Raw genomic sequence first — 15,952 nt, 5'->3', positions numbered from 1 at the left:
TTAATAAAAAACTGAATTGGCAGATAGGACCATTATTGTTTACAAGGGAATCATCTGAGAGAAACTGATTCATGTTTGTTTCTCATAAAACAAAAAAAAATATTACAATAATATTATGTACCTGAAGGCTGTAGTTGTGGTACGGCAGCAGGTTGTGGAAAGTGTACGTAGTGACGTGGCCCGGAACGGTGACTGACACCAGATGTGAACTTAATTCAGAGTCTTCATTGAAGGAACTCGAGATGAGGCCGTGGTCCTGTATCAATAAATGATCATTGTTGCTTCTGGTTGTATTGTAGTCTGATGGGCTGTGGGTTGAGTTTACACTGGTGGGAATGGATTCAGTGGGGTGAAATGAAAGGAAAGCAGAGGCTGTGCTTGTGTTGTTTACATGAGACGTCTTGATATCGCCTTCTTCCATTAGAACAGGCTCCAAACTAGAGACGGGTTTAGGGATAAGATTGGGTCGAGTGTCTTTGATTGTGCTTAAGCTGCCATTAATGCCAATGTTAAAAGTAGAAATGTGGCTTGAGTCAGAGGAGGTAAGACTGTATGTTGGCTTGAGACTTTGACCTGAGTTGAGAATGCCAAGTGAATCACTTAAGCTGGAGTTTAGGGTTGTGCTTGTGCTGGAGTCTGAGCTGGGTTTAAAATCCACAGATGTGAAGGAAGTGGGCCACAGACGGAGAGTGTAATTGGTGATGATGCCGTTTGGTTGTAAGGGAGGGGCCCAGGTAACCGCTACACTTCTAGGATGAATCCCTGTTACAGCTGGGCTTTCCACTGGTCCTGGACCTGCAGAAAAAGGGAGATAATGAACAGCTGAAGAGACGAGACGGCAACATACTCTTTGTGTGTGCTAATACAAAGAATGAGAAATTAAAGTGAAGAGGGGGGATTTGTTCCAAATAATTATTTGACAAGCAACGTCAAGAATGACATCAGAAGGACACAGAGTGATTTTGCCATCCCTATCCAAGGGATTAACAAGTGTCTTTCTTTCTCAATTTCTTCCTGAGAGAGATACCCCGGCTTGTATTTATGGATTTATGTAGTACTTGTGATTGAATGTGAATGTGCACGCAGGGAATTCATGAGGTGATGTGCAGGCCAAACTCAGCTGGGAACATGCAGCAAACCACAATATAAATGCATGTGCTTGAGTTACCATTTTATTTTTTATTTTTAAGATAAATGCAAATCTAAACGAACAATACATACTTAAACCTCAAATACACAGAGGGAAACCACATTTACGTAACAAATTCACAACAACTTTACACCAAACTGTAATAAATCTTGGGTTGAAATAATTTTTTAACTTGAGCAATTCCTTCTTAAAAAAAGATTACGTCACATGTCTGTGCCAGAGCTGTTTAGACATTCAAATCAAATATGATTATGACTTGGTGGATCAAAACATGTGCATCCTGCCACAAACGCAGACTCGCAGCTCACCACAAGGCAGACTTGACTTGCACATGTTCTTGCACAGATAGGCCCCTGTAAACACTAGTCAGAGGGAGACTTCACCAGTCAGAGGTAAACACTGTAGCTCATTTTAAGATAATACCCCCCCTTTACATCCCACCGTCTGATCTGTAATGGACATGGATGTACTGTATGTATGTCAGTATATGCAGAGAAACACTCCCTCTAACCAACACTCGCATACCCACTCCAGCCGTGATGCAGTGTAGCAGTAATGGTGCTGTGTGAAGGGCAAGTAGATCAAGGTGACTGAACGGACTGAGGGAGCGTGCTGTGCCGCTAAGTGCTACCGCTAACTGCTAACGGCTTTCCCAGATGGCAGTGAGCATGTGCGTGTGTGTGTGTGTGTGTGTGCGTGTGTGTGTGTGGGCAAGGGAGAGGCAGAAAGAGCAATTGAAAGAAGATGAGAACATGTGAGCATGACTTATGAGCGATAACGTGTGCACACGTATGTACATGTGTCTGTCGGTGTGCATGAGCAAGAGGCAAGAGTTTACTCGAACAGCGGAGGAGCATCTTCATCACTAAGGCTGATGCAGTTTTGCCCACAATCCATCCGTCCATCCATCCATCCATACATACATTCTTTGTGAAGTTCTGGTTCCTGATTGGATGAAAGTGCTGTGGATGGGATATGTGCAATACCCCTGGAAGTGCAAACCATTATTACAAAACATGAAACACTTTTACAAATCCCAAAACAAATACAATTCATCTCAAGCTTTGCAAAAGTGTTTCACATTTTGTAATAATGGTTTGCACTCCCAGGCCACCGTAGTTTATGGTTGGTTCATTAGTGGCACCATAGTCAGTTCATCCTGTGAGGCTTAAATGTCAAATGATTCTCTGCACTGCAGTTATTAACTGTGGGATCTAACTATGTTTTGACTGTTTTTCTGAGCATGTTTTCTCACGTTAAGAGCTCAAGTCTTAGGGAAACACAATGCATCCACAGACTTTTTTTTTTCACAACTATTGTTTGTAGCCAAAACAGCCGATCACAGATGGATGATCGGCTGTTTTTAAAATACAGCCGATCAGCTGATTTTAAAATACTAAAGTTATATATTTGTTTTAACTTTATATCTACATACTAATGGTCATGTGTGATCACAAAAACAAGCCATGACTAAGGAAACAGTGTAGTTTACATTAACTGTATGGTGGCAATCGCAGCAGTATCAAAGGCTTAAATTGGTCTTAATGGTCAGATGTCACTGACCATGCACTTGAACAGTGGAGTACTGTATGACCTAAGGAGGAATCCATTCAATTTTGCTTTGGATCTCTTGGAATTTTTTTCACTTTCTGTAAAATTGCAAGAAATGGCACTTTAAACAACATTAAAGAGACTATTATGGAAAACACATTTTTGGTCCTTTTTGACATGGAAGTAGTAAATGGTTAATATTTTATTCTTGGCTCAGGTATTTGTTCTAAGAAAACCTTCTAATTTAAGGTGTTTTCTGTCAAAGTAAACAGGAAAGCAGGTGGTCCCTTTCTGAAAAAAAAAATGTACAGGTTTATGGACTTATCTGTTTATGTTAACCTCAACTACTCTCTCATTTTCTTCTCTCTCTCTCTCTCTCTCTCATTGGCCCCCTCTCTGTGGGCTCCCTGCTAAATAAACAATGCAGAGAGTTGACCTTTTGGGTTAACAGGTTTTTATGCTAGCTCTACTCAGCACTCACACTGATTCAATTACCACCAAAGGTCCACTGAACCTTACGAATAACCAAGGAGCCTCTCCCGCTCGCCCTCTCTGTGCATGTCTGCTGGCCTCACTCCGTGCCTCGCTGCATTCCCATTCATCTTTGCGGAGGGTTGTGGTGTCTCTTGACATGTTTCTCTAATTAGACATCCCACACCATTCTGTCTGTTTGATAATATTATCTCCTGCCTTACTGGGGCTCGTTACAATAGACACATCAGACGCACAGGTGGAAGACGCGCAGAGCAGGAGACAGATAGAAAGTCCTTAACTGCAAAATAACACGACGACAAAACACAACCCAGTCACCTTGATCCAGCCCCCATCAGCCAACCAAAATACCCCCCGATTCCCCTCTCTCTCCTCCCTTCCCCATCCCCCTCTCACTCTAAGTGTTCAGTGTTATTTAGGCTTTACTGGCGCGTGTAAAATTCTGCAATTTGAAGGGCTGTTAAGTTTTTCAATTGAAATTTTCATTTAAGATGCAGGTGATGCTTTTTTCCTTTTTTATTTTACTGACGCTTTACTGCTCTCCAGACAGGAGGGACGGAGTGTGGAGCGCAGTGTGTACGAACCACTTTGTCCATGATTTCCTTGCTCCTTATCTATCTCCCTCTCTTGTCCTCCCTGTTCCGCTCACCTCTTCCATTTTTTCCATCTTTCAAGCTGCCTCACCCTTGTCTTCCACTCCCTTTTACCTTCCCTCTCTCCCCTGCATTTCCCACCACTTTATCCGTGATGGCATTTTCCTCCTTTTCCGCCCTTTCCCCTTCCTCCCTTACTCCTCCTCTTGCCAGTAAAACAGAAGTAGCAGAAGGCTAAAACAGGAGAGCAGGGCCGCCAAGCTTTAAATCACATTTATAAGGATTTGGTTAGCATAGTAATAACACAATCACCTGACAAGGTCTGGGAGAGGAGGAGGAAGCAGTCTGTGTTTGTGCATATGCTTGCATACTTGGAGGTGCACACATGTTCTGGAGCGTCTTGTGCATGTTTGTGTGTATGCACGTGTAGGTCAGTGTGTGCCTGTGTGTAAATGTGAGTATCCATGTGAAAAGAAGAGTAGAGTAAGGGTATTATTCTTAGCCTCGCACAGAGCCCTGTGCGTGTGTGTGTGCGCGCATCTGCGTGTTAGTGGATGAATGGGCTTTTGAAGGTGAGTCGAGGCTCCTAGAGTCATAATGAGGACAAACGCTGAGCTTTACTGTTATCAAGATGCTTATGACACGGTGTCAGAACGTGACAAGCAATACGGAGAGAATTTACATTGCATTTGGTATCTTTACTTTTTCCAACGATGACTTTATGTCACCGCAGCTACGGGCGACACCAACGAGGCAGTTAGCAAGAGGACGACGTGCGACCAAGGTCACGGGACCGGATTTGTATCCACAACATCCCACATAATATGTGAGATGGGCATTAGCCTTTAAACAACTACCCAAAATAATAACTTTGAAATGTCAATCATTCAAAACTTGAGACATTGAGACAAACACACTTTATCTTAAATATGTTTTATACTTTTCAAATGTTAAATTTACCACGCAAAATCTGATGTTCGTGTACGACTATAGTGTTTTTTCTCAATTTTTTTCCCCTTCATTTTAAATTGTTATACACTATTTTAACATGCAGTAAATTGTAAATAACTGCCATATATTGAAAGTGACCTTGGAAAAAAGGGCAAAAGCACTTACTCACAGAACATTTTCTGGCCAGAACAAGATTCTGTGTATAAATATGCTGCATTTTGAACACATCATGCTCACACCCTGTTCACTCTAATCTGAAAGGTCCAAATTTGCAATGTTCTGTAAATAAACGTCATTATTACGAATTCACGTGTTCCACTTGACGTCAGCAATAGACACAGCAAGTGACAAGATGCTTGGTAGTGATGGTTCAATGTGTCCAACTGAAATCCTCTCTCCTCCTGGACTTGTAAGTCATTTCCTGCATCTTGCATGCTGCACATTTAAAACCACAACAAAAATAGATGTAAGTATGTTTTTCATGATTGCTGAAGAATCGGCTCTGAAATCTAGTAGATGGAATTAGAAAAGGAAAATAAAAAGTAAATACATGTTCAGGTAATGAGTATAAATTAGTGTACATAATTTATTCTTTTTATCTCCGGATGTGCAAAAAAAAAAATCAAATGGACTATCCTCACTTTAGTTAAGAGCTTCCTTGGGGAGCAAAGTGAACAGAATCCTGGGACCTAAGGTGAAGTATTATTTTATTAATGCAGTCACTCATTCATTAAATAACATGAATTCTTTGTGTTCTGCCAGTACAGCCAACCTCATTTCTGTCCCATTTTCTCCTCTCTGTCCTTTTTCTTTCTCTCGCCACTTTAATTTGAATTTAGTAAAACATCCGTTTTCAATGCTCTCTCCCTCTCTCTCTCTGGTACACACACACACACACACACACTGTAAGACTGCTTCACTAAGATCATTTTGTCATAACAGCGCTTTATTCGTTCATATTCTTTATAACACCCTGTAACACACACACACTCACGCACACACACGCTGTCCCTCAGATCACTTAGCTGGTGTGAACATGGGAGTAGACAGAGGAAAGGGAGCTGTCCAACACGGCCAGAGTTTATGTTCACAGGAGCTGTCTGTCTGTTCTTCAGCGACAGAAATTCATAGGCACCAAATTACATTAAAAAGATGGACATAAAACTTTAATGGAATGATAAAAAGGAAAGGAGGAAGCGTGGGTCTCCTTTTCTCTGTTCTGTCATTAGCCCCTCTACATCCCTCTCTCTCCCCCCTCCCTCAGTTCCTCATTACCTTTTTCTGTTCTCTCCATCTGTCTTTCCCGGCCTTTTTCCTCACTATTTTCTTCATCTACTTGTCTCTCTGCTGTCCCTCGCTGCTCTCGAAAAACTTGAGAGCCTCGGCTTAGATGAGGTGAGACTCAAACCATGTTCAAACACACACAAAAAATGAAAGAATAAAAATTGTAAGAGGAAGGAGGAAAAAAAAGAACAAGAGAGGCAAAAACTCATTTCAGAGAATCAGAGAATGAAGGTCCATGTCACCATATACTACAGTGTAGTATATACTCTATGGTAAAGTGGGGATCTTGCAACTTGCAACTGTCATTATGAAGGACTCTAAAAGATGACTCATATACTTACGTGTAAAAACCACAGAACAACCTTTTACTCATTTTTAAATTGTGCTTCCCAACCTCAGTTTCCCCCCGAGTCGAGAAATATCTTACATGCCCACCAGTGACACTTATTCCGAGCCTTGAAACTGCAACACTAATTCCACATTTCATAGACCCACTCATAGGGGGACGGTACCTCATTCCCACAATGTCAACAGTGTCCGCCATCTTTGCCAACAGTTAGGCTAACAGGACCAAGTGTCACTGGTGGTAACAAAGTAACAAAGAAAAGAATGAAGATATTTCAGGGTTGGGAAGCACATTTTTTCTAAAATACTACCCCTATTCTAGTAATACAAAGCTAAATGCAAATCGGTGAAGTATTCCTTTAAGGGGTGTGACTGATAAGCTGATGAGGAGGACAAGGAGGTGTGTACATGTAAATGTTCATGACCTTTTCAGTCGTCCTCATGGAGACCAAAACCTGGTCCCAGAACTGCTTTTCTGAGGAACTGGTGAAGTTGAGGCTGAGGTCAGGGTTAAGCATTAAAAGGTACAGTTAAGGTGAGGGGTAACACTTTGTTTAGGTTGTCTAAATAAGTCGAAGTCAATGCAGTGTTAAAATGATGGTGTTGAATCTATTGAACACACACACTGAGAACATGATTTCACTCTCACAACTCACAAAAACACAAATATTGTCCCCTATAACCTAGACACAAATTGTGTGTGAGAGCGCGTGAGGGCACATGAGAGTGTGTGTGTATGAGAGAGAGACAATGAGTGTGTGTGTGTTAGCCAGAGGGAATTCAGTTCTGCTATGCAAAGTAAAACACAGAGGACCATAATTTAATGTATACTAAATGCAGTTTGTGTACGACTGCACGTGTGCTTGCGTCAGTGCATGCACCGGTGTATGTATACGTACAGCAGCACACTCACTCCTGTGTACATGTATCCAGTGTATGCAAATCTCAGCTGCTTAATGATAATGTATGTGATAATAGCGTGGTACTAATTAATTTATAACTTTGCACTGAGGAGGCTGTTCCAGTGGCTAATATGATTCTATTACAGCAATTAGCCCACAATGACACTGGCTAGGTCACTCACACTCACACACACACACACACAACACAGTTATCTCTGTCAGCATTTCACCTTATCTTGCTTGTGTTCAAGTTTCCACCACCACCACCTTCATTTTTAATATGCCCTTAGATTAGATTCCTTTATTTTGGTTTAATATGAACAAAAGACAAAACAGTGGCAGAAACAAAACGCTGATAAGATATAGGGCATGATTATTTGGGATAGTCGCTATGAAAAATCGCGGTACACAGGAGCTGCTGGTGTTCAGGCGGCCTTGTTACAATCAAACAAAGGAAATCAAACACCAAAGTAAGAATATAAGATAAGTGAACTTGCTGATGGAAATCTCTGGATTTTCACTACCAACTTTGGTGTGATTTACAAAGTTCACTTTTCATCCAGAAAAGGATATATAACTGTGAGATACGGTGGAGGAACATCCCTCCATCCGTTTTCTATTGCTTTGTCCTCCACAGGAGGGTCACGGAGGGTGCTGTGCCAATCTCAGCTGACATTGGGGCGATGGGGGGGGGGTCACACCCTGGACAGTCCATCGCAGGGCCACATATAGAGACAAACAACCATTCAACCATTCACTCTCACACCTACGGTCAATTTAGAGTGTCCAATTTACCTAATCGCCATATTGCATGTTTTTGGAGTGGGAGGAAGCGGGAGAACCCCGGAGAAAGCCATGCAGAAAGGCCCTTGTTCCAACCGGGTCTTCTTGCTGCAAAGGCAAGAGTGCTAACCACTACCGCTGGAGAAACATATTCTTAACACACCATAGGCTTAAGCAGGTGTAGATTTTAATTCAGTGAGCCTTTACTCAAGTGTCTTTTCCTTCTGACCCTGTTGGCAGCCGTTATTCACAGCAAGTGTCCAGATCTTAGATGGGTCCACGGTGCCCATGGCGGAGCATGCAGCAAAGTCAGCAATGACAATAATATATCAATACCTAATTCAACCACAATTCAGAAATGAAGTTGACCTGTCCTGTGTTCACTGGAAATAATGTGAAAATGAGTATACTTACGATCCTCCGCGGTGTGCAGGGTTGCCCACGGTCCAGCAGTCTGCCCGTGTGTGTGTGAAGGCACCACTCTGAACATGTAGCGTGTGAACGGTGACAAGCCGTCCACACGGTAGGAAAAGGTGCCCGTTACGTTTTCCAAAAGCCTAGATGGGGACGGACACACACCAGAATCAAAATTAGCCATGTTTAAACCTCTAGTTTGTAATTTTTTTTAAAGTTTTTCTCCTTTAATATTTTTAAAATAACCTCTTCACATCCTGAAAGCGTCAGTACTCTTATAGAACTGACCAATCATTTCCTTTCAGACCTTATGGCATACCTATTTCTTAGTAATTTACCATAATCTGCATGCATAATGCCCGTGCTCTCACGATGCATGACATGCTGAGGCAGAGACCTTAGCCAGAAGTTAGCGAGAAAGTCACAAAAAATTTATTCCAAATTTAGCTCCATTACATACATCAAATTCCAGTATTTTGGGGACAAAGCTTTAAAAAAAGAATAGACACATATTCAGTATTTCCAAATGTATCCTGCTATTGCTCTACACTTTGTATGAAAAATAAAGATCTAAAGGCTTCGGCCTTTGTGAAAAAAATACTTTTCAAAAAAGTAAAAAAATAAAAAATGTATTTTCAGTAACCATTCCAGATTCAGTCGTGTAGTATTGGTGAAGATGAAAAAAGATCTGAGCAGCAACAAAGTATAAATCCAGTATAATGAAAGGTTTTCTGTACAGAACAAATCTGTACTCACCCTTTGTTGTGGGAATATTGGTATTCTGTTTATTGTATGTGTGTTATGTAGATGTTTATCTTAGGTTCAAGACACAACATGAAACACTCATTTCCCAGGTTTCCTTTTCCGTAATCAGAAACGTCAACGTGTTTTGTGAAACGCTTCCTTAAAAGTTACGTTAAAATTGACTTTTGACACTCAGAACCACAGCACACATCTCTGAGTGAATCTTTATTTAAAGTGCATCCATACAAAAGTGTCAAGGGACGTATCTCACATGATCCCTAAACAGTAACTATATTGACAAAATGCACACTATTTCCATTGCTTCTTTATCATATTCCTGTGTCAGACTTGATCCCCTGTCTTATAATCATACAAAGGAATCTGGGACAAGTAAAAGAATATTGTCATAAATGAGGGACCGTTGACCATTTAGCATGAGATAGATAGAAGGGATGAATGAATGAATAAATCAGGGAACAATGAGATTTCCATAGCAGAGGAGGAGGAGGGCATGGCTGTCTGATATATAATACATGTAGCTAGTCATTTATTTATTACCGCAGAATGAGAGCCTCCTCTTCTTGGATTAAATTGCAATTTGTTGTCAGGAAGCATGTAATGAATACATATCAGATGCACACCCTCTCTCTCTCTCTCTTTTTATTCTATCACATTTTTCCATCTCCTGTCCCGTCTCTGATTTTTTTTTTTTCTTTTGGCTTTCTGAATCTGACCGTCGTCTCCACGGCTCATCCCCTTCTCTGTATTTCTGACGCTCCGTCATACTGATGTGACACATTCAGCTGTGCGGTATAATGTACCTCTTGGTAGGTACATGTATATGCTTCTGTCTCTGTTCAGGTGATCATGTATGTCAAAAATATCCGGGTCTAGTGTGTCTGTCTTGCTCATATTTCTCTTTGTTAACATTTGTGCCAACTTCTCCACTCCTGTGTGATTTTGTGTGTGTGTGTACTTTCATTCTCACCTTATCACCGGCCTCTGTGGGGTTGTCCTCATGTGCAGGCTGTAGCGGAGTGGGCCTGGTGCATTGGCGTGCGCAGGACGGGACCAGGACACATTCAGACTGTTAGTAGCAGAGTGTGTCAACCATGGAGGTAATAACCCGTCTGGAGCTGTGAGGAGAGAGAGAGACTCCAGTACTCCAGTTGTGGTTTGACTTAACAATGATGACTCAGATTCAGATTTGAATATGCAGACCAACAATTTTTGGGTTTGGTATTATTAAAGGTAAGCAAAATAAAAAGAGTTGATACTGAGTCTCATTCCAAGCTAGTTCTGTGAGATGAAGGCTGTCTGTCCTGAGCTTCTCCCACCAGCACAGACAGACAGACAGACAGACAGGCTTCATACGAGACAGATGACCTGAGGCAATCTCTCCATCTCTGAGAGGCCCCGCCCATACAGATTATATTGTGTTTATTGTCTTTTAGAGTCTTTTTCAGTTGCTTTTGGGCCGGGTCTTATATTAGTCACACTCGTACCACTAAGCACAAAAAATGTGCTTTTTAAAAGCAAGCTATAAAAAATATTATACATTATAATATTCTTCTTTCATTGAGCTGATTTATTCTCACCGACATCTGTCTTAATTATTGATATCAAATACTAATTAATTTTGAAACATTTTAACCCTTTAAATGCCAGGTTTTTGTCATGATGCCACCATATTGTGTATTAATTAAAGTGCCTTAGAAATTAAGTTTGATTGGATTAGATGTTTTTAGATGAGAAAAACTGAAAATATAACTTTCAATATACTACATGCAAAAAGCATTTTCTTTTGTGTTGACGTATTACAGTCTTTTCTATATGTCAGTGATTAGCAGCAACACTTGTGACACTGCCATCTAGTGTAAATAGCATGTTTTTTCACCATATGCTGAATATGGCCAAAATAATGCGATAAAAATGATCAATTCCAAGGCAAAAGCCCAGATTGACACCCAGATATAATATAATGCATGTATTATGAAAGTGAGATCAAACCTTGCAGCATGAATAGGTTTCAATAGGACATGTTTTGCACTTAAGAGTATGAGTGTAACACTTGATTGTTGACAGTGTATTTTAGCCTGACTGCAGAAGCTGAGCTGGAAATAGCAAGATCAATCAAAAATACACAACCTTGCCATAATTCATGCCATATCCATGAACACAGCCAAAATAAAAAAAAAACCAAAGGGTTAAACGTTCCAAGTTTAAGTGTTACATGGAGCAAGGAAACAAAAAATATTTACATTTAAGAAGCTGGAAAATCAGCTTAATACTCATTCAGATTAGTTTATCAACATTGTTGATGATAATTTAGTGTTGAATGAATAATGTATTTATAGATGAGTGATCAATTAATCGTTGTAAACCTGAACATTTGATAAAATGGCATAAAAAAAGATAAAAGTAATACACCTTGTAAAGAAAATGTGACAAAGGGTGGTCAGATTTATTCATGTACTATAACCACACACTCACACACTCTCCCTCTCTCCCAGTAGTGGCTCTCTCCTCCAACTGAACATGATAGCATAGTGTTAGTGTTGAAAACATCTTGATTCAGTCTGATGGCTGTGCTCTCAACAGAAACCGAGGAAGCCCAAATAAAGACAGAACAAGAAAGCGATAAAGACAACAAACTCAAGGAGGGAACGAGAGTGACCGGAGTGTTTCGCGATGTGAGCGGAGAGGAGGATAAAGTGATCCTACAATCAGACCCATGAGTGTCTTCACACAACAACAAGACTGATTGCTCAAGACATTCTAAAGATAACACACACACACGCACACAAATGTCCGTCTTGTGAGGACAGAGAAGACATAACGTCGTGTCAGACTGTCCTCACTCACAAAAGTGGTTTTATGACAAAAAGTGTCTCAAAAACATCACTTTAATTTAGTGGATGAATTATTATATGCCTAACTGATATTCATAGATTGATAGGGCAATTTCATTTGTGAATTAAATTGTATTAATCTGTTACTAGTTTACTGTAGGTTATTAGGTCATCTCCTGTGTGTGTGTTTGTGTGTATCTTTACTGAAACATACATTGATTTCTGCCTCTCTGAAAGATAGACAGACACACACACACACACACACGCACACACAAACACATACACCTCAGACACACACTGTTGGTGAGCCTGTGTCTCTCTCATGCCGTGTTAGCAGGTACAATATCAGAGGTGTCACTAATCGTTTTAAACTATGCACTTTTATGTTCACTTCTCTCTCTCTCCGCTCCCCTCCTCCTCTGCTCCTCTGTCTTTGGCTTGGCTATCTTCTCTCTGTTCTTTCACAGAACAAGGACGCATCAAGACAGTTTGCCTTAAAGAAGTCTAAAGAGATGCCAGAGGCACAGAGGTAAAAAGAGAGATAGAAAGAGAGGAAACGTCTGGTATTTAAAATTTATACTTTCTTATGCCTTTGTTTTGAACTTGAACAGCAGAACTTTCCAAAGTCTGTCTTTTGTTATTCTCCAACTAAGACAGGGGTGTGGTGTGTCTTCATAATTTTATAGAGAGAGACATGTGTGTTAAAAATGTGTGTGTGTTATTACAGACATTTAATACAGTAATGTTCTGGTCGGCTTGAACATTTATATATGTATATATATATATATATATATATATATAAATATATGAATATATCGGTATCAGCAGATACTGGCTTTAAAATGTATTATCGGATATCGGCAAACACACCAAGATCAGCCTAACCCCAAACACTCCCGATATATCGGGATATTGGATATCGGCAAAAAGTCCAATCCTGCATTCCTAATCACTTGCTTGATGTCAACCAAATTATAATTTTTTTTGTATCAATCTGAGAATTATACCATGTATTTCAACACAAATCTCTAATATTTGAGAAGTCTTTAAATGACTTTATCAATTTATCATATGAGTACGCATCAGATCAAGACAAACAAATTTGTACACTCGACGTGTGCAGACATAGATTTCAAAACCCGTGACATAGTGGGTGGATCTGGGTGTGAATACCTGCTGGAGGTGTTGTAACATTGAGTGGCAGACTCTCTACACAGCCCTGTGTGTTACACCCTCTGATCCAGAAGCTGTAGTTGGTGTAAGGCCGGAGGTCGGGCACAGACATCCAGCTGCCGACTGCTGTACTTCCATCTACTGCTCCATCACCATCTTAAAAGACAGAGAGAGAGAAAAAGAGGGACACACATGTAAGGTTCTGGGACAGTGACGTCTTAAGGGTCATTAAGCTCCACAGGAACTTTGTATCAACACCTGAGGACATAACAAGTATCAGGTTTTAAAGTAGACCTGGACCGCAATATTTAATATTTTTCTTTTATTATAATTCTGTAGCTTTCCTTTTTAGAATTTTGGGGTTTGCTTGTTTAGACCAACACAATCCACAGATCATGTGACATCTCACTCATGGCAGTGAACATCACACTTCAGTTGATATCCACGATAAAGGAGAACAAAATAAAAGGATCTCAGTAGTCGTTGTTGCTATTGTTGGTGTTTTATGGCAGTAAAAAAATAAATGACCCTCGGTTTGATGACTGCTTGGGACCTTAGTATCTGCCAAACTTAGCTTGGCTCACGATTCATTGTTCAGTCGTAATGATAAAGCTTATTTGATCCACAGTTTAAACAGTAGTGTCTGTCTGAGATCCAAAATAAAACAGGGAAAAAGGATTCGGGACATCCCCAGTTGAAGGTCAGCCAAAGTGAACACGGAAAAAAACAACAAAGAAACAAAAAAAGCTCATCATAATCATTCACAAAAATCAGAGCCTTCTACTTTCATGATAACTGAACATCCACTTATAATTATTATTATACACACTTATCTATTAGTGTCATCCAAGAAACAGCAGAAAAGTTTCATACAAGACGCAGAGGAAACAGGAAAGAGAAAAGCAGGTAGAAGGGAGTGAGACTTCAAGAGAGAGAGGAACAGTGACTGAGAATAACAGGGTGATCAAAGGAGAGAGAGAGACACCTCTATATTGAGGTTATGCAAGGATAGTCAAAGAAAAAGGATCAGAAAATTGCACCATGTGAGCCTATCCGGTATATTTAGATGGACACACACACCCACACATGCGCACAAACACATCAGTTACTGTATGTGTGAGCTGATGAAGGCAGCGTGTATCAAAGAAACAAGAGGTTATGGGTAACTGGAGCGAGACACCACCTCTCCCTCTACTCTCCACTCATTTTAATCTCTTTCCTCTGTGAGGTGCAGATCAAAGTCTCTGCCCCAGTCTCTGTGTGTGTGTGTGTGTGTGTGTGACAGATAGACTTGTGGATATGGGCAACTTCAAGAATCAGCATCCTCTGCTGTTTTCATTCATGTTCAGTTTTAGTCTTCTGCCTTTTCTGTCCATGTCCAGTCCACCTCGCCTGATTTGTTGGTCACCGCTAATGTTTTTTCTTGTTTTACTTGCTCTTCTTCGTCATATGTCTATGTAAATCTCACATCTGCAATTGTTCCGTGTATCCTGCTCGTCTACAGACGTGATAGACTTGGAATTGTTTTGAGTTAGCGGGTCACATGATATGAAATTAATAAAACAAAGGGGTCTTTTTTTGAATATTAAAAGTTGCAAACTAAGAAAAACAAACAATGAAGCATTGTTATCCAATACAAAGACATGCATTCTAGTGTAGTTCTAAAATAAAACATTGGTTTGGAATCAATAGACGACTGGAAATATTCCTCTAAATGAAAAAAAAAACACTAAAATCCAAAGATTCCTATGAAATATAAGAAATATAAAACTCTAATATAAAGAGTTGTGTCAATATTTTTGATTAATGATTCGCTGGAACATCTTGTTTGATTACATGATCTCTCCTTTCCCGCTACTTTGAGACATTACTGCACCGGGGAGCCCCTTGTTCCTGCTCTTATTGTTGTTAAAAAAACATATCAAGCTTTAAAATATAAAGGTTCTTGGTTTGAATTCCTGTTTGACTGGGTCCTGAGGATTTTGCATGATCTGTGTGTGTGTGTGTGTGTTGGTAATTCTGCTTCCTCACACCAAAAGTCCAAAGACATGCAGATTGTGGTAAGGTTGATTAGAAACTCAAAATTGATCATAATTGTTTAAATTGTTGGTCGTCTCTGAATGTTGGCCCCTTAGAGGCTCCAGCTCCCCCAGTAAAGACTAAAAGTCTTAGTAAGGACTAAAAACATCGGGGGAAAAAAAACTACTATTTCATGAATATGTGTATTTGAGTATGCGTTTGAATGGATGTTACCTGAGCTTTTGTAGTGCAGTGTGTATCTGAGGCCCCTCCCGTGCCTGGGAGGGGCCGTCCAGCGTGCTCGCACGGATCGAGAGCTCTGATTGGTCAGCTCCAGCAGTATAGGGCCTTCTGGGGCCATCTCTAATGTACGCACCTCCACCTGTAAAGACAAAAAAAGCTCACTTGTGTTCAAGTACACAGAATAGACATAAACCACACTCACATTCTAACTTTGTACAGTATTTGTACACACTTTTTGTAGTAAAAACATAACATCTTCACTTCAGTAAAACTGCATTACATCTTCCTGTTTTTTTTATTTTTTTATTTGAAACTTTGATTTTCCTTCCCCTGATCTTTTATCCCGGTATTCTTTCAACGATCATCCCACTCTCTTCTTTGGTCTCATTTCCTCTGCAGCCCCTTCACATCCTCACTTTCCACCTCACCTCACTTTGCCCTGACCATTTGCTCCGT

General features: G+C 40.3%; 1 protein-coding gene across 1 annotated transcript in view; it reads right to left on the bottom strand.

Moving 5' to 3' along the window:
• Positions 1 to 15,952, bottom strand: part of ush2a (Usher syndrome 2A (autosomal recessive, mild)) — a 197,253-nt gene that overhangs the window by 91,724 nt on the left and 89,577 nt on the right. Inside the window, exons 45-49 of the mRNA XM_058630175.1 lie at positions 15,488 to 15,635; positions 13,235 to 13,390; positions 10,198 to 10,345; positions 8,466 to 8,608; positions 122 to 795 (exon numbers count right to left, since the gene is read on the bottom strand). Of these exons, the coding sequence (XP_058486158.1) occupies positions 122 to 795; positions 8,466 to 8,608; positions 10,198 to 10,345; positions 13,235 to 13,390; positions 15,488 to 15,635 (1,269 nt within the window). The remainder of the gene's footprint in view (positions 1 to 121; positions 796 to 8,465; positions 8,609 to 10,197; positions 10,346 to 13,234; positions 13,391 to 15,487; positions 15,636 to 15,952) is intronic.

This window comes from Solea solea, chromosome 5, assembly GCF_958295425.1.
Source record: "Solea solea chromosome 5, fSolSol10.1, whole genome shotgun sequence".
Lineage (NCBI taxonomy): Eukaryota > Metazoa > Chordata > Actinopteri > Pleuronectiformes > Soleidae > Solea > Solea solea.
This window is presented reverse-complemented; position numbering and strand designations above follow the sequence as displayed.